The sequence below is a fragment of the Aulostomus chinensis genome, chromosome 23, assembly GCF_037954235.1.
Source record: "Aulostomus chinensis isolate RoL2024-O1b breed Wild chromosome 23, RoL_Achi_v1.0, whole genome shotgun sequence".
In the NCBI taxonomy this organism is placed as follows: Eukaryota; Metazoa; Chordata; class Actinopteri; order Syngnathiformes; family Aulostomidae; genus Aulostomus; species Aulostomus chinensis.
In genome coordinates this window covers 10,837,484-10,860,997 of record NC_141342.1, presented here as the reverse complement: position 1 = coordinate 10,860,997, position 23,514 = coordinate 10,837,484, and the positions used below count along the sequence as shown (strand labels likewise).

Below are 23,514 nucleotides of genomic sequence, written 5' to 3'. Positions count from 1 at the left end.
TTTGGGATTTACTGTTGGAAGAAGCCATGCAACGGATCTCTCAAATAGTTTTGGGATGGATATTCTCTTCCCGCAGTGATTCTGCAGATCATCCCGAGAGGATCAGATCAATGTAAGAGGAGTGCTTTTGTAACTTAATTTGTTTTTCAAGAGGCACGAGTAAACAAGGGCAAAAGAGGAATGCATGTGAAAAAGCACCAACAATAAGTGATAATGGATGCTAAAATGTTGAACCACTGGTGGCTTTACCAGGAGGAACATTACAAGTTTTCAATAAATCACAGTGTAAACATGAAAAACTAATATTGTCATTAAATGGAAAAGTTACAGGCTGACAATAGCTCATGCTGAACAGCCAGATGGCGCTGTCAGTCAGTATTTTCTGCAGATTTTCCCTTTGCAGCACTCTGTGTACCTGTAACAAGATTGGACAGGAATGCCTCTCTCTGTAAATACAAAGACGCTTCACACGACTGCGGCCTCAGACTGTCCTCTTCCTGTTATGATTTCATGTGTAATAAAATGGTAGAGTTGAAAGCTTCCAGCATGATAACAAATATCTATAAATAATCTGAACAAATGTCTGATGATAGTGGTGTTTTCGTTTATCATATTTATTTGAGTCTTTTTAACTTCCTTTATACACGTCTCTTTGTCAACTCTGTACTTGTATAGTTAATTTTCGTTTGTCATTGTTGTAATGCACCCAACTTAAAAAAAAAGTCCATTGTCAGAGGTTGCTGTTTTACATGTTTTATAATATCCTGATACAGGAAGATAAAGACATGTACAAACTTGGTTGTTTCATATAAAAACCCAGCATCGCAGCCTCAGATATTTCATTGTTTTGTTGAGTCTGGCACAGCTCAAGTAATAAAGGTCCATTATCCCCCGCTGGCCCAGAGGCCAGAGCAGATCTACGACCCCACAGCTCTGACAGCTGGTCCAGGGCTCTGTCCATGTGTCTGGTCAGCTTCACCCTCGCCTTCTGCTGGCAGGTTTGACTTGCTGGCCTGTCCTTCCTCCTCCAGACCCACCAGCCTGCTGCTGACCTCCCACAGCCTGCGAGCTACCTCGTCATCCAGGGCCTGAGGTGCTGGCTCCTTTTCTGTCATCACGTCATAGTAGCGTCCCGTCACCCCCTCCATCTCCTCAGCCACGGCCAGGTAGACGCTGGGCTGGGCCCCCAAGTCTGGGCTCTTCACCAACAGGGAGAAAAAAGGACCTGGAGGCAGCAGAGAGAGGTTCGATGGTTTTAACTCAATAGGATATCACTGTTCGATTCAAGCGTTTCATTGGATGAATCAGCTGCTGTCAAGTACCAATCGAGTCAATGGAGTCATGCTGTCTGTGGAGTACTACAGACAGCATGACTATGTTGATTACATTTATACCTCCGCCAAGGAGCTAATATAATCACATTAGCGGATGAGGAGGTCAGGTTTTGATGGTGTTTCTCTATCTTTCAGCAGGTTTCCACAAAAACCATGAGAAAAAGTTTCAACTAATGGTGGAGGGTGTAGCTTTGGCCAAAGAGGCACCCACTGAACTGTGGGTGGGATCTGTTTATAGCAGTAGGTCACCCAAAAGTGTGTTTTGTCTTTAAATTAGTCATAAATTGTTTTGTTTTTTTAGCTAACAAATCCTCTCTGCATCATATTTTTGTGACTCCTGGGCGCAGAACGAGCCAGCCATGTTTATTTAGCTTCAACTAAGGCATCCTGGACCCACCAATCACAAACGACAACAAAACAGTACAGTAAATAAATAACCTGTTTAGAAACTCTCAAGTGCATTGTCCAGTGTTATCCATCTCTTCTCAATTCAGTTGTATGCTAAATCATCCACAAAGACTTTGATTTGAGCTAAAAACAACAACAACAAACAAACTACAGCCCTTCCCGTTTGATGATCATGATAGTACTGAACAAAAACCAGTAGCTTCAAGTTAAATGCATGTGGTTGGCTCTTTCTGCATTCGTGAGTCACAAAGAAGTGATGCAGGAGGAAAATATAACTTCATTGTGTGCCCATGACAGCTATTATAGAGTACTTTTTTTTTTTTAAACATCGGGTTTGGCTGAGTTCATCTTGGCAGATGTAGGCGCTCTCTGAGTGCCCTCTAGTTCATATTGAAATTTGGCTCAAGTTGCATGATGACTGTTAATATCTTTTTCAACACTAAAGACTTTAATCACCAAAGAGGAGGCTGTTTTTAACCCCTGATCGCCTATAATTAAAAAATGACACTGTCACTAAAAAACAGAAGAAAACGTGTATACTGAACGACCAATGCAAACATGTGTCAGCAGCAACGCTGGCAGCACTGGTGTATTATGGACTATAAGAGAATCTCTACATCAAGGGTATTTGGGTTAAGAACCTCGTGAAGCAGATTTTCACGAGTATAGACTTTATGCTTTTGAACTATTTGACAGGACTTGCTAAAACCTTTGAATTATAACAGGCCCAAATCAAGACGCTAACGTGACACAAAGATATTCATGATAGAAGTCACGGTCATTTGTGTTATAACTTATTCTCATTTAATGAAAACAGGTTGACAGGAATTGCCTGAACAGACGTCTGGCAAAAATGAGAGCTTTTGATAGCTGCCTCTGCATCCCTCTAATTCAGAATTCAGTTAAAGGGTGGATGATACTCACTGAGCACAGAGCTGGAGAATAGGGACTGATGCAGGCCCGTGTGCCTCCCAAGCTCTGAGGCAACAACGCCTGGGTGTACAGTGTTCACTGTGATTCCTGTGCCTGTTAGCCCCACACACACACACACACACACACACACACACACAATTGTTAAAAATATGCATCCATGGGCCAATTACAAATAAGAACAGGCCATAAACCCTCCCACACATGCCCACGTATGCAGCAGCCACTAGACTTGCCTTGTAATCGCTTGGCGAGCTCTCTGGTGAACAGAACATTGGCAAGCTTGCTTTGACAGTACGCCTGCTTGGTATCAAACTTCTTCTTCTCCCAGTTCAGGTCCTCGAAGTCAATCTTTCCAACGATGTGGGCGAGTGAGGCCAGGTTGATCACTCTGCTGGGGGCGGACTCTTTCAACTTATTCAGCAGAAGATTTGTCAACAAGAAGTGGCCTGGAGGCAGATAGAAACTATTGGAATCAGGTAGTGAAGGAGCGAGGAGTTGTTCATTATAATTGGGATGTACTGGACCTCACAGAGCAAAACTTAGTGGGGGAAAATAGTTTCAGGTCACAGAAGTCAAACTTAATCTAATCGCACGAATTCAAGCAACGTACCCAAGTGGTTAACTCCAAACTGCATGTCAAAGCCATCCTCTGTCTTCCACTGTGGACATCTCATGACCCCTGCATTGTTTATTAGTATATCCACACGCTGCTCCTCTACAAGGCAACAATAATATTTGAGGAAGTGTTTCAGAGTGAGCTGTATTTATTTGTTTATTTATAGAACTCATAACTGTGAAATACATTCTTGTTTGCTTACTTTGTTTGATTACCTCCGCAAACTCTCGGATGGATTTAATGGAGGCCAGGTCCAGGTGACACGCGTAGACGTGGGGATTAAGAGTGTTGCCTCGGATTTCTTTAGCAGCCGCCTCGCACTTCTCCATGTCTCGACATCCCATAATGATCCGGCCCCCTGATCATGTAGGAAAAGGAATTATGTCAGTGAGGGAAACAAAACAGTTAAGATCTTATATGTTTACTCATAGTGTCTCTTCACACCTCTCTTGGCCAGTTCCTGAGCCGTCTGTTTGCCGATGCCTGTGTTGGCTCCCGTTATAATCACAGTCTTGCCATCAATTTTGGCTTTACTAGGACAGCGGCCACCAGTGACATAGTTCCTGTGAGGAGAGTCAAATCCAAATTTAGGGTCGTCTTACTGAAGCTGGAGTACCAGAGAGAACCCACACAGGTACAGGGAGAACATGGAGACTCCACACAGATAGACCCCGTGCTTCAGCCTGGGCTCGAACCTGGAACCTTCTTGCTATGAGGGGACAGTGCTGACCACTGCACCACCGTGCCGCCCCAGCCCGCTAGACCATGACTCAACATTTGTTTCATTACACTTTCCTTTTCAATCTTAACCATTCTCCCCACTACATGCTTGAAAAAAAAATTATGAAACTCTAATCCAGCCAAGGCTGAATTACCAACTGCAGGCAAACGGGCTCCAGAGGCTCCAAAAGCTCCCAGCATCCAGTGTGCAAACCGTGTTCTGCCCATTTAATTAAAGTTGTGAATACACAATATGAATTGACATGTTAAGAGCCTTTAAACCCAGCACAGGTGTTTTAAATTGCTCTGGCTGCCTCCACCCCTTATCAGGATTGACTTCACATACAAAGATAATTTAAATTACATAAACAAACTCAATGAATTAACAATGGTACCAATTAAGATTGTCACACACGCAAAATAAAAGGAGGAAGGGAACGACGGGGCTGTCAATCAAGAATCCACAGGCCTCAGGAGAATGTTTAATCAAGAACACCTGTGTCAAAATCTGAGACACTCATTATTTCTGTTGTATATTTATGTCTGGCATTAATCCTTTATCTTTACTTTTTATTTCTCAGCAAACCCTGGGTCACATATTTCATATGCAGGTGAGAAAAATTGTGCTTTGAGGAGGAGGAGGAGGAGTAGGAGAAGCAACAGGAGGAGCCTATTTGACACGTCACAGCAGGGTGAACACAGGTGAAATTAATAACAATTACGCCCCCACCTGTGTTAACCTGCTAAAAGGTGGAGAAATGCTGTGAAGAGCGCATACTTACCATTAACAAGTGATTTGATCTCTGTAATCTACCATGACGAATTCAAACTGGATATATTTCGAATTTAGCTCTATTATAGTCTTGCCTTGCAGAAGGCTCACGAACAGGGCAACTATAGTACAGGGAAGATATGTGAAAATAACTGACACAGAAAGGTAACAGGCTACAGCAACGGTACAAAACGTGAAAATACATGTTTATCGTTTGAATTTCGATATATGTCTGACTTTTTTAAGCAGCACGAGTAACTGAGTACTGTAACGTTACAGTTACGTGACAGTAGAAACGCTATGTAACCAATGAAGAGTTGCTCACTTACTTCAGTAAGACAGCGGTTCCAATAAATGTTCCAAAGACAGAAACTGGTAAAATATACCTCTTCATTATTTCGTAATAATATCGACGATAAAATACAGCATTTCAAATCTTAGAACTTTGCCTCCACAGATGATTTTACAACGCTCCTAGCCAGCTAGCACAAGGTTACGCCGGCGTTTGTGTTCGGCGTCATCAAGCCATAATAACTCGTGAGGCATTGTGGGAAATGGAGTTCCATGTCACAAATATACTTCAAAAGCAAGCAATGTGCTTGAAAAGATTTGTTTTTTACATCATTGATGAAAGAAATATCAAGGTACCATGCCCCCAGAAATTACTACGATAATTTGATGTTTCACTCGGACAATATTACTTTTCTGGTCTCTTGTAATAACTGATCAATATTTGTATTAAAAAAAAACTTTCCTGTATTTTACTACACATAATTTAAAACTGATTTTGTCTCTTAATGAAACCATGAAAAAGCTTGTTCTGCAGCACATTGCATATCAGCCAATTGGAGTTCCTGTTGGTGTTGTATTTCTATCCATATATTCTAGCAGAAGAGCAGAATACATGAAACTGTAATCTAACTGTGGACCACAGTAAGCACTTTGGTAGAGAAACAAATAACAAACTTTTTAGAAACTAAGCTTACGGGGCAACTAGGACATACTAGGTCACACTCTGCGGCAAGACGTGCCTGTGAACAGAGAAAAAACAAGGCCACCCCTTTGCAAAAGAGGTGGAAACTTGAGGTGACACATAAAAAGTAAAAACTAGGACGTGAGTGTCTGAAAGGGTGGAGAGGAGGGGCAAGAAGGAGCAGAGGAGCAGCCCTGCTGTATTTGTAAACTGCTCAGAGGTGTGTGTGTGTGTGTGTGTGTGTGTGGTTGTCCCAATGTATTTGACCCGTGGTGATCTCTTCTGTCAGCCCCGAGTGCTTGACCTTCAGTGTGATTTATAACAGCCCTGTTCCCACGATATCCCCAAGGATACTGGCCTGAATCTGCAGTGTGCGACACCTGAATGTGACGATGGTGCAAAGATGCATCTCTTCTGTATCCTCCCACCCTTCTGCTCAACAAGCAACACAACACCCTGGGTGAAATAAGTTTGTTTCCAAAAAAAAAAAAAAAATTACCTAATCCCCTACATCGACCCCTTTTTCTAGGCTTCGTTTTTCATCTCATCCTGATCACGGACTCCTGGAACGCGGCTAATCCTTCTCTCTGGTGGATCCTCAGCTCAAAGCACACAAACAAAGGAGACAGAGAAATCAGAGCAACGTCATTCAGTGAGAGGCATTCGGATTCGGTGTGACCAAGATGGCAGAAGGTGACACAGAATCATCTACCAACATCAAAGACATCATGTGTTTAAAATGGCCTTTGAAAAAAAGAAGAAGAAGAAAAAAGAAGCCTCCCAGCATCTCATCCTTCCAAACCTGCACCCATCTGATCAGCCCTCTGACGGTGATGATGATGATGATGATGATGATGCATCAAGGTTCTCCCTGTTATGTCAGTGCTGTTTTCTCAGTCCAATCTGTTGTTGTTGGCAAACATGTCTGGCAGGAGTCCTGTTACCAAACATGTACAGTATGAGGGGAGATGCCAGGGTTGTGAATTAATTGAACGTCTTGCCTCGCTATTATCTATAATAAGAACAAGTTGGCAAAGTCACCCTGTGAAGTTCTTGAGGCCAGAAGCTGTTGAATTATGCAAGAGTGGAGCAGCTTGTTCCTTTTCAGAATGAATCAAAACTATAAAATGGAAGTTAGCACCGGCGCTAGGACCCGGGACACGTGAGCGTATTAATGTGCCAGAGGGTGGAGACCGTGAACAATGAAGGAGCTGACTGGTAGGACCAGCAGAGGAGCATCTGAGAACAGAACCTCCCCGTCCTCCTCCTCCCCCCTCTCCCCCTTCAACCTAAGAGTTTGTCGGAACCGACCGACAAGATTGACAGTGACAGTAGACAGCAGCTGGGCTGGAAGACAGAAGAGTCCAGTGAGGTTGCGGGGAGAAGGTTGTGAATGAGCGGGTCCGTGTCAGTGTGTGTGGTGCTGAACTGGGTCATGCGGACCACTGGAGGAGCGCGAGATAAACACACCCCCTCCCCCCGCTGTTCGGCAGGTTGAGATGGTGGGCGCTCAGAGGAGGGATCCCAGCCTGTGTCCTCATCTCAGCATCCAGCATTGGATGAGTGATGCTGTGATTTAATCCGCCTACCAAACAAGTATCTCAGCATCTCCAGAAACTGGACGAGGAGTCGGCGAGCACAGCGCAGCGGCGGACCTCATCAGTTTATCAGCTGTCTTTGGAGGAGCTGCACGGGTTTCTTAGAGATTCTAGTAGATCGATAACTTGGTCCAGTTTTTTGCAGACTCCGGCGGTTCGGCGTTGTGCGGAGCGAGTCAGCTCAATGCAGGACCATGGAGGAGAGAGACAGGTCGCCAGCAGGTGAGCGAGTAACACCTAGATGCACTGGGGTGCCTCGAGATGCTGTCATCAGCAGGCAGAAAGACTGATCAGACTGATCAGCTTTAAAGGGTCGATGATAAGGAAAGGAACCTGTTTGGAGTTATCATGAATTTCTTTCACACTTTTATTCTTTATAACTTTCTCTTCTTTGAACTTTGACCCATTTTCACTCACCTATATTTGAATTGAAATGCAGCCGTTCATCAGTATGGAAACCTTGGTGTAAAGCCTCATAGAGCGGCAGTGATAACGGTAAAAAAATAATAATAACAATAATTTAACATTATGACTAACAAGCTAGTGTTTCCTCAATTGTATATTCAACCTCATTATATGTAATCCTTATTTATATCACAATTTTTCCCCTGTAAAAATCCAAATTCTCCCTCACCATTCTTTCTTTAAACAAACATATGTCAGTGTTTGACTTCAACATATCAACGTATTACCTCTCATTTATGAGAGAGAAATAGGAATTAGATGTGTGAATTGACATTATGTCACGTTTAATCCAGCAGCCCTATATTATGTAGCCTATTTGTCTTGTGCTGGATGGATGTGAGGGCAACGTGGCATTTCACTTTTAATGTCCGCCTGTATACTTCATCCAGGTCTGAGAGGTGATTTTATTCATGCCATGTAATGCATGGAAATAAGCTTCCGACTTAATAGCCAGCGAGATGTTGCCTTTATCAGACAGAATGTTGTCATTTCCTGATACTAAATGACAAGAAAATAGAATATTCATAACTAACCATCACATTAATACTCAGCAACAATGAAATTAATTCTACTTATTAATATCACTAAGCAGGTGACCCTTAATGAAAACGGGATTTTACATCTTTTTTAATTCTAGCCTCATGTAGGTTTAATGGCTTCTGCAATATGAAGCTCATACGAAGTGAAAACAACAGATGATTCTATCCAACAGGGACCACACAAACGCCTGTGAAATCATCCTTTTTAGCCACCGGCTCCAAAGAAATCGCCAGCACCAGCTTAACAGCGTAATGATGAGTTGTAGCAAAACAAAAGATTAAACAATTACAGTCCAAGACAATTAAAATGACAAAAGATATAAGATACTGTCAATTAACATACATAAAAGACTCTTCCTGACACTCCTGAACAAAGTCTGATAAGGAAATGTGTTTTTAGAATTCATTATTCCCATCAAATAAGACTTGCAAAGCGTGTGTGTCGTACCGGGTGAAAATAAAGAAAAAGCGGATTATATCCCAACCGACCTACCATCATCAATGAAAAAAACAGCTGTCTAATGATAGCCCTGTCAATCAAACTCTGGCCCTGCATGTGTGTGTGTTCGCTGAGTGAATACCATATGTAAATTGCATTCATATATTCATTCACTAGATGTTATATTTATATATTTTACTTACCATAACTGACTGATGCAGCATCTTTATTATTTCTTGTATTATAATGTGCTTGATGCTTCCTTTACCTGTTTTTGCACCATACATACAATCAAGGCATTTTAGAGATTTAAGATGGCAAGGGAGGTGTTTAATGCAGCAATCAACGTTTTTGTATCGATTGTAGTGTAGAGGTCATTGCATACGTGCAGCATCACAAATCAACACAAGTTTTAATGTGCAAATGTCCTCTTTAGCTGTTATATCATTTAGCCACGCCCCCATTTAGACCCCATTTTCTGAGCTCTTACAAGAAGAACGCTACCCCCACGAATTTGACATCAAAGGGATGCGGTTTATAGCATGTGGTACAAAGAGAGGGATGCTTCAGCTCATTGGATTTCACTAGTGACACTATCTCAGTCCCTCTCTCTCATGAAGCCTCCCTATTAGAACTTGAGGCTATTGAACTGTGAGAGTGGGGGGTTAGGTACAGTATGTTCCCTTTGTGGCTTATTGCAGTCATGTTTGCAGGACATAATTACAATGAGGGTGATGATTACGCAGAGTATGATCAAAATTTACACTCAGATGTTGTGCAGTCTAGCTTTAATTCAAACTTCAGTGTTGATGATTTCGGTGTGTGTCTCCCCGTCTCTTTATTTTTTTCTTATTTATGCTCAAGGGACAGTACTTGCACCTAAACCTAATCTCAGTCTTTGTTTGGATTCATTCACCCTTGGTTTATCCATTCCTGGGTCTCAGGTCATCTCAGCAGGAGGCCAATAGCTGCCAGTGTTACCACACGTAGTAGCTCCATGGGTGTGTGTGAAAGGGATTTAGCAAGGCAGGGTTGATAGGAGGTAGTCTGTGTCAAGTCAGGGACGGGGTACACAGTAGTCAGTCCCAGCAGGGTGTCTCCATAAGGGCAGCCAGGCACAGCTGAGTGCAGGTGATTTGTCAAAGTGAGCGTCCGTGCCTGGGACCGCAAGATCACCTATCACCACACAGCAGGGGGTATATCTTCAGCTGATGGAGACCCAGTCCTGGTGCTCTGTGCTGCTGAGGAAGGTGGTTCAGTTTTCCCCTGCCTGAATTGGGAACAGAGTGTCCCGACTGCAGCTGACTGTCACAAGAAAGCCTGTTTTTATTTAACCTGTTTACGGCGAGACAGAGGGACACTGACAGATGCACAGAAATACATGCCATGCCACTTTACTAGGTAGATAAAACTACGAAATATAACAACCCTGCAATACAAGAGGATTATTATGTTCAGATTTTATTGTTTTAGAGAGGTGTTGATTGATTTTAAGGCTCATTCTGGGGGCTGATTTGGAGTCCTGTTTAACTGTGCTGGGTTATACTAAGTTCCAAATATTTTGTCAAACCTAATTCATATAAATGGGACCTGGAGACAAGGCACACTGGGCATTTTGACAGTAAATTGGACACAAGAGATCAGTCTTCCTCCATAATGACTCTTCTGCCGAGAGCAAAGCAAGTAGTCCATTAGTAATAGAGAGAGGTAGAGACTGAGGCAGGCCTTGAAATCTATTTATTTCTTTCATTAGTCCCTTGTTTACATTTTCAGGAACAGACAAGAGGGAAAAAGGGAAATGAAAAATGAGGGCTGGCCGGACAAAAAGTGGCAAATAATAATGTGTGTGCAAAACGGCTGATCCCCCTTTTAAATCTGCTTGCTAAACAGTAAAATACATTTGTTACGGATGAAAGTGTGTAATCAACATTTTATCATTTCCAAACCTGCAAGTGAACTAGTTTACGATATTCTAATATAATATCGAAACCTCTCTGTTATTGAGTCTTTATGTTAGCCACAGTTAACTGTAGCAGTATCACTCTCAGGGAGCCACTATCTTACTGAATATAGGATTTTAGCAGACATGGTGATAAATGTTACTAAAGTTAATCTTTAGGAACTTTGAATAATGTGAACAGCCTTGCTAGAGGCCTTTTGGCACAAAAGTTCTTTTTTCAAAATATGCTAACATCTTACACGTAGTTTAGAGCTGTTTAGAGCTTAACTGTGTCACGCTCTATAGAGTGATATGGGAATGAGTCCTAAAGCCAGGAAATAAGTTAGCATTGTTGAACAGCAGGTTTCCTCATTTCAAAGTCAATGGGATTTTCAGATGGATTTTCAGTTAAATGCCTGCAATATGATGTGTGGTTCACAATAGCATAAAATTTTGTTCTCCGGCAGCAATATTGCACTATTGAATTTAGAAGCCTGTGACGGTTGCGATAAGGCGCCTAAACAAGACTACAGAAATCATGAGCTAAAAACAGAGGCTGTGCAATGCTAGTCGTGGTGAAGTCATACGTCCGCCATGTAATTTTTTTTCCGTAGCTTAATGTTAGCTTTGTACCTCAAATGATGGCAGTTACGCTTCAAGTCTCAGAAACTTAAACTTGACTTAAAGAGCATTGATCAAAAGTGGCTTTTTTTTCAAGGGAGTACAAGGTAATGCAAACTTCCAGGTTGACCTATAAAAATGTGTCTTTCCAGCAGTGCTCATTAGGCCGAGCCTCATAAAATGTATCACATTTGCTGCCCCTTGTGTATTTATGAAGCATATGAAGCGCTAGCTGGTTTTCAATCCTACATATAGTACCTTTAAAGTCAGAGGTAGCTGTTTGGGTCACACTGAGGAAGGCTCGTGTTGAGAGCGCACCCAGAGGTTAGAAAGACTGAAAAATCTGTCACAAAAGATCCCATTGGCATCACAGGTTTATCTCTGTCCACATCTTAAAGCGTTCAAAGAGATGAAACTGCTTCTGCATTCAAATCTCATGTGGAAACATGTGGAGTCAAGCCCAACAGGTTGGGAGAGTATCACTGTGGTTATTAGGGCGTAAAATATGATGTTTTAGCCTTTTTCTGGGAACAACCTACATCTAAGAGGGATTCACTTCGAATGCCCACATCTCGATTTGCGTTATTGCTAAATGGAGTGAGATTTTCAATCTGCTTTAGAGAAATCAGGGGATTGTTTGTCAAGAGCAAACCCCATGTCTCCACTTTTCAGGAATTAAGACAATAGCTTTATTTTTAGACTATTCTTGTTTTCAGATTTTAGAATTAGAGTTTTTAGCTGGTTTTGGTGCAAGTGTCTGTTAGAGGTCCACCAGGTCTTTGCTCAAGCAACCGCGACACACAATACATGAATAAACAAGTAGGCAGGGGATCTGCTTTTAAAATTTTTGCTGATGATTTCGAAAGTGTGGAGAATGCTAATGCTGCCTTGTCTTGAGACACCTGAGTGGACAGCAGGGCAGAATGAGAGCTCAGTGGGGCATGTGGCTGTGGTCTAGCACGAGTGCTGGGTTGAGCGGAGGCTACAGCTGCTCTCTCACAGAGGAAAGAGCACAAAGGGTCTTTTATAGTGTGTCACTGTGTGACTGTCCACCAGATCCTTTGACTCCTCTTCCAAATCTCACACACAACAATCTTCAAGAAACCAAATTACTTCATCCTCACACCTCCGAGGCACAATACTGCAGTTTCTGGTTCATATTTACAACGTCATCGCAGCTGCGGAGAGCACCGTCTCCCAACCACTCATCACATTTCAGGACTCTTAATCCAGTTCTGCAGAGGAAATGAGTGCAAAGCATCCTGTGCTGTTGGGTGGGGGGGCTTTTGTCTTTGTGGGAGCTGAGTAATGTGATTAAGATCCATGCTGGAGCGGTGCACATTCTGCCCCGGAGCAGATTGGAAAGGGTGCCAGTAAACAAGCGCTCCCTTTGCTGGGTTTGGTGTGACTGGTGTGGGGCCATGCGGGGTGGGCGGTCATAGGAAATGCTTCCAGTCTGTCTGTCCTGTTTAAATATTTAATCACCAAACCTGGACCACAGACTGGTAGATTAAAAAAAATCAACTTTTTTTTTTGTTTTTTTGGACTCCCTGAAGGCTTTACGCAGTGGGCACACAGAGCATGAGTAGGCTACAATATTTGAGTCTCTTACATAACCATCTCGATGCTTATGATAAAATCAAGAAGCAAGTGTGATCTGCAGAGATACATATGGTACACGGGGCCACTCTTTCTATTTGCAGCAGAATGAGGAGCCAAGAACAAGGCTGGTCACATCCTATTTTTGTTTCCCCATCTAATAGCTATATTTATTATGCTCTTCCCACATGATCCGATGCTGAAGAACCTCAACACCTCCAGAATGTCTGAACAAAACTTGCTGTGCTATCTTTGTGCCACTGTATATAAAAGGATGTGCGGAAATTCAGCATTATTTCCTTAAATCTACCTCATGGCTGACACACATCTCGAATCTGGTGCTGCCGAGAAATTAAAGGGAGGGAGGAACAAAGCAGAGCAGAGCAAAGCGGTTGGCTTTGAATGATGGATGAAATAGGCCATCAGCAAAATTGTTTGTGCTGATTTTCTGCCTATTAGTGTGCGTATGTGCATATGCGTGCTGTGCATGATTGGATGATTAAATTTGATTTTTGCGTGAAGGGAGGGGGGGGTGAGACAGAGACAATGGATAAGATCATTAGTGGGATTCACTCCATTTCATCAAAAGGTTGATGTTGTGTCGTTTGTTAAATTGAGTTATTCTTCCTCCACTTTACTTACCGTTGGCTCTGTAACAGAGCTGTTTGTGTGTCTGACTCTATCTTAGATGGCAATTCAAACCTCTTTTTTTCTCCTCTCCAAGGATCAGTTTGATTCATTTCTTCAGCAATTACATTTTTGTTGCAGTGCTCTTTTAGCTTTAGCAAACATACGTGTCAAAGCCTACATGGCATGCCTTACCAGCATCTATGCATCTTGAGGCTTTCAGCTTTTTCCATGTGTTTCCATTTGTTGTTCCATCTACTTGGTGGTATTGATTTTCCCATAGCTGCCTGCCAGTAAGTGCAGTCTGACACCAGCCCTTCTAGCATCTATAGCCAGCCAAAGTGATCTAGAGGGACAGCAGGAAGTCCAATACATTTACTAAGAGCACTTCCCTCTGCTGATGCCTTCCCCGAATTGATCATATAGAAATGACTGTCAGCCATCCTGATTTAGCCATCCTCTGGGACACACATTATGGATACATGCCAGCAAATAAGCCCTCAGTCATAAACACATGCGCATAAAATTTATATCACCTGCAATCATCACAACAGAACAAAACTTGACTCAAAGCAGTGTTTTCCTCTCTCGTCAGTCTGCCCCACAGCGTCAAGGCGAGCCTGTCTCTTTCTCCATCCGGACCAGGACGGGTGGGCAGTGGAGGGGGCTCTCCGACATCCAAGTTGGGCTACTGCGGAGGGGTTCCTGTGGAGGACATGCAGGCCCTGGCTATCACCTCTCTGTCAGCAGCAGATGTGAACAAACAATATGAGCACATTCGTGAGCTGGGGAAGGGAACGTACGGCAAGGTGGATCTGGTGGCACACAGGACGCAGGGTGAGAACAGAGAGCAGAAAATACTGATGCATCATCAATACACTGGTGCCAAATATCAAGATAAACAGCTGGTGTTTTTTACAGATTCCCCTTCACCATTTTGACTGTTGCACAGCATATGAACAAGCTAAAAATGTACACTTTGTTGTATGTTGCCTCATCAAATTCTGTGATTGTACTTAGTAGTACATTTTCTCTAGTTACACAAATATCTATACATCATAGGTGACTTGCAATAGATTGGTTACAGTCTCCAAGAACTGCTGTATTGTGACCGTTACAATGGGCAAAGTTGTTTGTTAGCAGGATTACATTTAAAATAAAACCTATGAGATAGTAGGGAAGTGTAGTAAAAAATGGGATTTTTATACTTTGCAGAGGTATACACTTTACACTGTAAACAAAATATACAGTAAATATCTGGCAAAAAGTTGCCAGTTTATATCATATAAAATTGTTGCAATTTGCAGTAAAATGAAAATACAGTGCATTAAATAGATTGTTGTAAATAAATTCCAACATTTTGTTGTTGTTTTACCGTGCAAGTGTATTGATCTCGTATAGCTAGAATTAAATTTGATGTAATCTACCTGAATTACAGTCATTACTTGGCACCTCGAGTTGCCAATAAAGACCTATAAATTACTCGCAGATTCCAAGATCTTACTATGAAACATTTATAGAATGAAAATCTTTCAAATGCAGAAATTTGAATAGTAGCCAGTTACTAATTTTCACATATAAACACTTGTGAACCCCCCCCCCCCCCAAAAAAAAAGGGTTTGGAATTGCATTTAATTATCCACACAAATAATAAAACCAAAGTCAGAGCTGCTGTAAAAACAAAAATTTACTAACATGAACAAATGAGACAAATCCCCTGTGGGTGTCCTCTTGTTTGTTATTGAGGTCATCGTGAGGGGGGGGGGGGGGGGGGGGTGCCGTATGAACGGTGTTTGTAAGATTCTGCCCCTTTCATTTATGTAAATGGGGTGGCCAAAATATCTGAAACACCTACGAATAGAAATCCATTCAGCTTCACACAACTGCAAACTACGACCTCAATTATAAATATGTAGTTCAATTTTGACTGCATCAATCAAACATGAACTTTATAATCCCAAACAGGCGTTGTGTTGTATTCAATCGCATTAGACTGAATCTAATGAAGTGGTCGGTAAGTATATTTTAGTTGGATCAGAAAGTCTCCAGACACAGTTAAAAGGGTTTGTTAAGGATTTTTTTTCAACATCTTTTGTTTAACCCTTGGTTGTTAGGAAATAAAAGTTTGGCAGTGCGACTGAGTCGAACATGAAAGCAGTGCTGAGTGAGTCGGAGAGGGCGTGTGAGATTAGAATAGCTGTACACACATTTTACACAGGCTCTTTTGCATGTGTTTAATGGGGAAGAAGAGGTAAGATGCCCTCAGTCATATATAAACTGCACATACATACAAGAATGAAAGAAGCAGCTGGGGTTGATTTCGTTGTCATCTCCCGGCTCCCTCAGAGAATCATTTCCCAGTTGAACTTTTAAATAACAGGTGTAGTTTGGAAAGCACAACCAACAGGCTAATATGGGAAGTTTACGTACTGTATACATGTTTTTTTTTTTCATGATTTTATCTCATTTGTGTAGGTACCAAAATGGCTCTGAAATTTGTTACCAAGAACAAGACAAAGCTGAAGAGTTTCCTGCGGGAATACAGTCTAACAGGCTCACTAAGCTGCAGCCCTTTCGTCATCAAAGTCCTGGATGTGCTTTTTGAGACGGAGGACAGCTATGTATTTGGCCAAGAATATGCCCCCGCCGGGGACCTTTTCGACATCATTCCCCCACAGGTAATGTTATCATGCTTCCTTCCACCAATCGCTTGAGCTCTCTCAGCTTGAGAAGCTCCAATCAGTCGCCATGTTGCGACACGGCGATTTTAACAAGCTCTCCTGGGATTGGTGCCTCGTCTTCATCTTCAGTTTTCTTTTTGCATAGAGCTCTCACTTCGCTTTAGTGCTTCACCCATTGATGTTTTCTGAGCGCTAGACTTCATGATTCCTCTAAGCACTCATTAAAATAGTTGCAACGGAACTTATACTCTTATATCGGGTTTCCTTTTTTGGAGCGTTTCTTTTTTCACCCTGGACTTTTGACAGTTGTGTTGTCAACAACCCAGTAACCGGCCCATCATGTTCTTTTTCTTTTCATGAGGCTAATTAATTTATCTTTGTCAACTTCTTCCCTTCATTCTCTTTTCAGGTGGGTCTGCCAGAGGAGATGGTGAAACGCTGCATGCAACAACTAGGCTTGGCTCTGGACTTCATGCACACTAAAAACCTGGTACACAGGGATGTCAAACCCGAGAACGTGCTCCTATTCGACCGCGAGTGCCGCCGCATCAAGCTAGCCGACTTTGGGATGACTCGACGTGTAGGCTGCCGTGTGAAACGGGTGAGCGGCACTATCCCCTACACAGCACCTGAGGTGTGCCGTGCTAGCCGTGCCGAAGGCTTCCTGGTGACCACCAGTCTGGATGTGTGGGCCTTTGGTGTGCTGGTCTTCTGTATGCTGACGGGTAATTTCCCCTGGGAGGCAGCACTGCCAGCAGATGCGTTCTATGAGGAATTTCGGCGCTGGCAGAAAGCAGGGTGTCCTGTGGGGACGTACCCATCACAGTGGCGCCGCTTCACTGATGATGCCTTGCGCATGTTTCAGAGGCTGCTAGCTGCTGAGCCAGAAAAACGCTGCGGAGTCAAGGACGTCTTCTGCTTCGTCAAGTATGAGCTGGTCAGCGAGCTCAGGCGTCGAGCGTCTTGCAGAGCCAAGAGGAGTGAACGGTCAAGCTCAGGTGTGTGCACTGGCAATTGCACGTCCTCCTCATCATCCTCTTCATCACGTTCCTCGCAGAGACACCCTGAGCCCTCCACTCCTCCAGGCACATCCTGTCTCCGTCCTGCACCTCTCAAGCGTAGTGTTCTCTCTGACCCACTGTCTCCCAGAGAGGAGTCTGGACAGCACCAGTCCCCGGGCCGAGATAAGAACAAAAGCCAGATGGTGATGGCGACGGCCATAGAAATCTGTGTGTGACCACAGTGATATTGACAATGGACCTAGATGGCTTTTCACAGTAAAAACAAGCTATCAAGAGACTCCAGCCCCTGGCTCTGGAAATGGACATCATCAATCAGCTGTGCGGACTCGGACGGGACATCACTGGCACATTTTTTTTTTTAGGTTTTGATTTGTGACCAAAGACAACTCCACAAGCTGAGAGTCTACTGATGTTGCAGCTCATTCTGCCATCCAGTCATTTGTTGTTGTTTTTTTTCACCCATATGTGGTGCTAATGATTCTATAATTAGGTACTCCATAAAAATAACTCTCCTTGATTTTCACTTCACATTATTTTACTTTGACGTATCAGAACAAGCTCCAAGGAGGCCAAAGTTCTACTGAGGAGGTCGATGCAGCGGCCAGTGATCTGAGGGCAATCTACGCAACTCGACTGCCATTTCTCACACTTCTTTTCAACATGTCACGAATAACGTTAGTCATCGGTATTTTTAGAAAAAGCATCATAAAAAGAGAAAAAAAGGAATTGTGATGTAGCAGTTTGTAAAAGAACATGTTTTCTGTGTCTAGACTGAGAGGTTCTCAGTGATCGACATCACCTCAGGACACTTCAGTGGGTCACTTCCTGAAATTCATTGTCTGGCTGGAAGACACAGCTGTCACATTTGAACTCCTCTCAATGAGATCCATTCCCAGTGAGACACAATAGAATACAGGGATTGTACATTTTATGAGGAGGAGGAGGAGAAGAAGAAATGTCTTTTTATTGTTTCTTTTCTACTTGCTGTTTGGATGTGTGTGCGTGTGTGTGTGTGTGTGTGTGTGTGTGTGTGTTTCAAATGCTAAAGCACAAGATTTTTGTAAAAGAAGAAGAGAAAAATATATTGTAAATAATTTGATATTTGAAGGAGTGCACAGTAATATCAGGTAGTTCAACTATGTAGCTGTACTAATTTTCTACAACAGGGATTAAAGGGTTTTGCAGTTACTGTCAGGGCAATGCACTGTATGTAGCAACAAAATATGACAGAATGTACAGTACTGTACGTCACGATGAAAAATATGATCTATCATGATGTATAATATGGTAGCCACTGCAGTTGTTAATGATTTTATCTGCATTTGACCAAGCTTCATTGGCGAGTAGACATTTGCATTTCCTTGTCACCATAACCAATTTCCTGTGTACAATCATCAGTGCTTCCTGGTTGAGTGCAGCCCATTCCATCGACGTTCAGTCGGCTCTGTCTGCAGGGGCTGCTTTTCACGCTGACAACTAACAAAAGGTTTTCTGATATTTGATAATCAAGACATATGTTTCTAATCTCCCGTGCTCACTCGCTGAAAGTGCATCCAAATGTATGACTTAAAGCAGCAAGTGTTTGTCTGTAGGAATGAAATTCACCTTGTGATTGATCCTGACCAGCGCCTAACATTCAGCTAGCAACGAGTTACTGCTAATTATGACTAGATGTAAAAGGCGAAGCAGGAATGCATCAGCGAGTGCTCATTACTGTTATTTTTCTTGCTTGAATTGCATCGCTGTTATGCCAGTCAGGTGTGTGTGTGTGTGTGTGTGTTTGTGTGTGTGTGTGTGTGTGTGTGTGTATTTGCGTGTGCTTGTCTTCATTTCCCCACTCCTTCCCCTTGACAGCCCATCAGCTCTGTTGCTATAGTGACAGTAGCGGTGGTCCTCTGGTTCAGCCTCTGTCCTCCTCTTGAACATCCAATCTAATTGAGACCAAATCACTCGCCCCTCTCCCAGCCTTCCACTGTTTTTCATGACAGTCACTTACCTTATTATAGGAGGTAAGACATACCTGCGGAATTCATTCTATGAGCCAGGTTACCAATCTTTGTATTTATCGAAAGCTCTTGATGGTCACAATCATTTTACCTGTTATGTTCACTCATCATCCAATATGGGGAAACTAGATTTGCTTGTAGACAGATGTTCACCTCTCGTCCAAGTGGCCTCTTCAGTTCAAACGGAAAGGAGAGGTGTCCCATGCCCCAGTGCCGGCTTGCATAAAACCACTTAAGCTAAGGTCTGCTTTCAAACTCTCATTGAAGGATGACTTAGAAGAAATGAGTTACATAAGGATTTCCTAAAGATGTTGTTAGTGGAAAAAAAAACAACCTTGATCTGTCAATGTTTGCCCTTAACTTAAAACCTTAAATTTAGACATCAGTAAGTTTCCCTTAGGCCATTTTGAGGGAATCACAGCAGTCAAACTGCTGAATTTAGGGAGGGAAGAGGGGAAGATGACGAGATGCATATTTCAAGGCAGAGAAAACCCCTCTGGACACAACAAGCAATACACAGCTTGTTATAGAGTAGAGATTAAACAGTCAGTCTATAATAAATATCTCTATAAACCTTGAACACCAAACTCGGAGGACCATGTGAACACGTTGATCACTCAAGCAACTAAAGAAGCTAGCTACCTAACCAGCTTCCCTAATTTCAGTCCTTCAAAGAAATCTGTTGGTCCTGACTTACTGTATTTTCATATTTCTCAACTGTTTCTCCCAGGTTTTCTTGACAGTAAGATTTCTCATGGTAGTTTTGGCTGTTACTTCTTCCTACATCTTTTGCTTGAGCAAATTTCTACAGCTGCATCACATTCTTTCATTTTTCCTCACAGAGAAGAACATTCTCATCTGAAATATTGGCTGTCTTTATCTTCTTTTGAAATGCTTTAAAATCCAGCTTAGAGAAGCTAACTAATTAAGGTGCTGTTTTTGATATTAAGTCTAAAAGGCTTTACGCAATTCTCCCACATAAAGTCAATCGAGGGAAACTGGCTGAGAGACAAACTTAAAACTCAAGATCAGTTTTCGGCAAGTATTTAGTTTCTGTGGTGTTGTAATCGAGGTCATCCATACCACTATTTGGAGTCATGTGTCTGATGAATCCCGTGGGAAAGGATGAACTCAAACAACCTCAGCGATTGCGGGAGCACTGATGAACGGTGGCATCAATCACCTTGAGGATGACCCCACAAAGACTAAAGACCTGGCGCTCCCTCCAGTCTAGTCAAATAGAGCTGAAGAAGCATCTTTGATGAGAGGTGACACGTCTGCAAGTATTTCCAACCAAGTCCAGTGTCCCTCGATTCAACAGAGAACCAGGATGTATTCAGACAGAGTTCCCTAATCTGGTCAAAGAATTGTTCTGATGTGGTTCTGGGTAACAGCCGTTTCCTTCCTTTTTTAACGCCTCCATATTTGAGATGCAGGTAAGCAACATGGCCTCGTCTTTGTCCAGTTTTTGACTTTGCTCACTGAATGTCAAGATTGGCCTTTTTTGTCAATTATGGGGAATCCATTGACACCACAGCCTTCCGTTATGAAGGGTTAGGGTTCGAGGAGGGTGTCTTGCATTGGAAGGTGCTTCAACCACCTTTCTCCTCAATTCTGGAAAATGGTTGCCACCTGTCAGTAAATTCGTTGGCTAGAATATCTCTATGGTTGGATAAGTTCCCTGTCTGACAGGTTCCTCGCCAAGCTTTTGTATCTTTCGGTGTTGAAACAGTTGACCTCAGGTGAGCTCTTGTGTATTTTTGGTGTTATTTGCTCATAACAGTAAGGTTTGTAATTCCTATGTCTGTCTTTTCTTACTTGGGCATATTGAGATAGTTGTGCCTTCTCAATTAAATCAGTGTCCATGACCAAGACTGCCCTTGGCATATGGGAAATCTTTAGTTAGACCTTCAGTGGTAAAGTTGGCCCGTGTCTCTCATTTGATGGCTGGTTCTGCACTCTTTTGAGGATCATTTCAGCTGGACGAAGGCTGATTGGTATGCGTACGCTTAGCAAGATCTCTGTGAAGGCTCTCACTCGTCTTAGTCGTGGTTATCCTAGGAAGAGTGAATTGAGGGTGGCTGGACCTTTCATCCAAGTCCAATACTCTGATCAAACCACCTGCTGAAAGGAAGTGAGTCTCAGGTATTAAAACTCAATGTTTATGAAGGTAATTCATTTTCCATAGTTGGGGGTAATGAGTTGGAGTTATTTTGCTCCATATGCTCTGAATACCGCTGTTTACACTTGGCCTCTGGTGACTCCGATGATGCTAATGGCTGTTGTATCTCATTTCAACAGCCAGGAGCACAAACAAACCAACTGATTTGAACGATTGTGAGAACAACCCCACACAGGCTAAATACCCAAGACTCTCCTGCAGGCAGTGTGAAACAGAAGCCCCCCTGGATGAGTGAATATCCTTCATCAGATAACCCGCATGACTTAGAATCCTCCCTTCTGATGCTCTAAATCCTCACTCTTGACTCTATAGTGAAACTTTGTCTGAGAGAAGTAGTGAATCTCATCGGATTTGTCAAAAGTTAATCTTTAAATCGGTTGTAGAGGTTGTAAATTAGCCCAGACTTACATCATAGGAGGTGCCAGGGTCAGATTAGACGGCACGCATATGTCTTACATTGATGACACTGGTGCATAAAATGACCAATCACCACATGACACAACTTCATGATCAATCATTACATAATGCAAAACAACATAAAACTTACATGAAGCCCCCAACTTGGAGTGACAGCGTTCTGATGTGAGCAGCTGCGGCTCTGTAATACAATCCGTAGATCAGTGTTGTTCTTCATGGACTGTTATGACAGGAATTGTCAAATTCAATGATAAGGTGACAAATTTTATACAAACTCTAGAGGGTAGCCTTCCATTTACCCACTTTATCTCGATCTAATAATCCAACTTTTTTTCTGCCAGCAGGTGTTGCTGTTGAAACTAAGTATGTAAATACTGTATGTATTGTGTCTTTAATAAAACAAAAACTAAACGAAATGTTAATATATGTTCAAATAAAATTATGCACCACATCATTTGGCCCCTGGGTATTTGTATGGTGGGATTTTGTTTTAGCCAGTGTTGGCAAAGCAAATTCCACATGAGATGAAGGTCATCTTGAATCACGTGTGATTTCCTGAGGCTTTGGTCTCGTCCGCCAATGAGCCTCCAAACTACATTAATATGCCGACATCCGTTCTGAAAGCCCCAATTAACACATGTGCAGATAGGAGATCATGAACTGCCCTCAAACAGCCAATAAGTTCACGGGTGGTTTCGAGTATGTCACTGAAGATGAGAAGAGTTATCAGCCCACCGCCCCTTTCATGCTGCGCCTTAGCTGGGGTGTCATCGTTTGCTAAAGCCTGAGTTTAAATAGCAGTGGAGAGCTATGGTGTATCTGCCACTGAGAAAAGCTAATCAGTTCAGACAGTGCAAGAGAAAGGAAAGGTCATCCAAGACGCACGGGGCTTAGGTGGAAGCTTCTCCCTTCGGGGGCTATAGCAGCATTGTTGCAGCGTATCAGTCCTAATTGCATAAGCTCCAAAAACCAGCTGATTTTAAAAAAAAAAGTTCAGATGCTGTTTATCTCCACATCTGCATTGCTTGATACCTCTGGGGTTAAGCAGGGGAAAAAAAAGTACTTTTTTTGCAATTTGGGGGAAAGAAACCCTTTAAAGGTTCAGAAACGCTGGATTAGACCTCGGCTGCAGCGCTTAAGTGGCCCTCGGCTAAAGCAAATTGATTCGCAGGACTGGAGGAAGCTGGTTATAAGCCCTCTGTAGGAACAGGGACGGGTAGGAAAAGTGATCGGCAAGGATGCAGCTGTCTGCATGAGATCATGTGTTAAATCCTCTTCAGTTTTGCTCTGATGTCACTAACAGGAGGTGACTGTGTGACGGGCAGGCAGACCATTTATATCCTGATTCACGCCGCTAAATTTCAACTGTCACTTTCGCAGGTTTATTTCACAATGCGCTGCTTGGGACAAATATGACAACATTTAAAGGAAGTTGCCAGCAGATGTGAAATAATAATAGAACTGGATCCCACTCATATGCTCGACTTGATGGCGGCGCAGCGTGGAATGTTTGGCAGAATAAAAGAGGCTGTCATTGTTATGTAGCCTCCCTGGGGTATATGAATGGAAGTGAACAACAAGAAATTAATCATTCAAATGTTCTCTTCGCAAAGTGAAACCAAA

The 23,514-nt window shown here is 42.7% G+C and overlaps 2 protein-coding genes across 5 annotated transcripts; one reads left to right on the top strand and one right to left on the bottom strand.

Moving 5' to 3' along the window:
- Positions 1–737: 737 nt before the first annotated feature.
- On the bottom strand, positions 738–6,358 carry LOC147239511 (retinol dehydrogenase 13-like). Of its 4 annotated transcripts, none has more exons than XM_086196503.1 (7): positions 6,256–6,358; positions 3,736–3,854; positions 3,494–3,649; positions 3,286–3,390; positions 2,909–3,121; positions 2,667–2,768; positions 738–1,225 (listed from the first exon to the last, which is right to left on the bottom strand). In XM_086196503.1, the coding sequence occupies exons 3-7, from the start codon at positions 3,633–3,635 to the stop codon at positions 918–920; spliced, it is 870 nt and encodes a 289-aa protein (XP_086052629.1). In that variant the 5' UTR covers positions 3,636–3,649; positions 3,736–3,854; positions 6,256–6,358; the 3' UTR covers positions 738–917. The 4 variants fall into 4 exon arrangements, with proteins under 4 accessions (XP_086052629.1, XP_086052626.1, XP_086052627.1 ...); XM_086196500.1 differs by lacking the exon at positions 6,256–6,358 and adding an exon at positions 5,113–5,294; XM_086196501.1 differs by lacking the exon at positions 6,256–6,358 and adding an exon at positions 4,167–4,349.
- Positions 6,359–6,685: 327 nt separating this feature from the next.
- Positions 6,686–22,340, top strand: sbk1 (SH3 domain binding kinase 1). Its single transcript, XM_086196499.1, has 4 exons — positions 6,686–7,576; positions 14,179–14,420; positions 16,059–16,261; positions 16,674–22,340. The coding sequence occupies exons 1-4, from the start codon at positions 7,539–7,541 to the stop codon at positions 17,499–17,501; spliced, it is 1,311 nt and encodes a 436-aa protein (XP_086052625.1). The 5' UTR covers positions 6,686–7,538; the 3' UTR covers positions 17,502–22,340.
- The last annotated feature ends 1,174 nt before the right edge of the window (positions 22,341–23,514 follow it).

Bases quoted from the DNA above. Each gene is read 5' to 3' on its own strand.
- LOC147239511 (XM_086196500.1), bottom strand. From the start codon at position 5,177: ATGAAGAGGTATATTTTACCAGTTTCTGTCTTTGGAACATTTATTGGA. The intron at 3,650-3,735 runs GTGTGAAGAGAC...CTACATGATCAG, and splicing joins TCAGGAACTGGCCAAGAGAG to GGGGCCGGATCATTATGGGA. The intron at 3,122-3,285 runs GTACGTTGCTTG...ATCTGCCTCCAG, and splicing joins GTTTGGAGTTAACCACTTGG to GCCACTTCTTGTTGACAAAT.
- sbk1 (XM_086196499.1), top strand. From the start codon at position 7,539: ATGCAGGACCATGGAGGAGAGAGACAGGTCGCCAGCAG. The intron at 7,577-14,178 runs GTGAGCGAGTAA...CTCTCTCGTCAG, and splicing joins GAGAGACAGGTCGCCAGCAG to TCTGCCCCACAGCGTCAAGG. The intron at 16,262-16,673 runs GTAATGTTATCA...TTCTCTTTTCAG, and splicing joins TCGACATCATTCCCCCACAG to GTGGGTCTGCCAGAGGAGAT.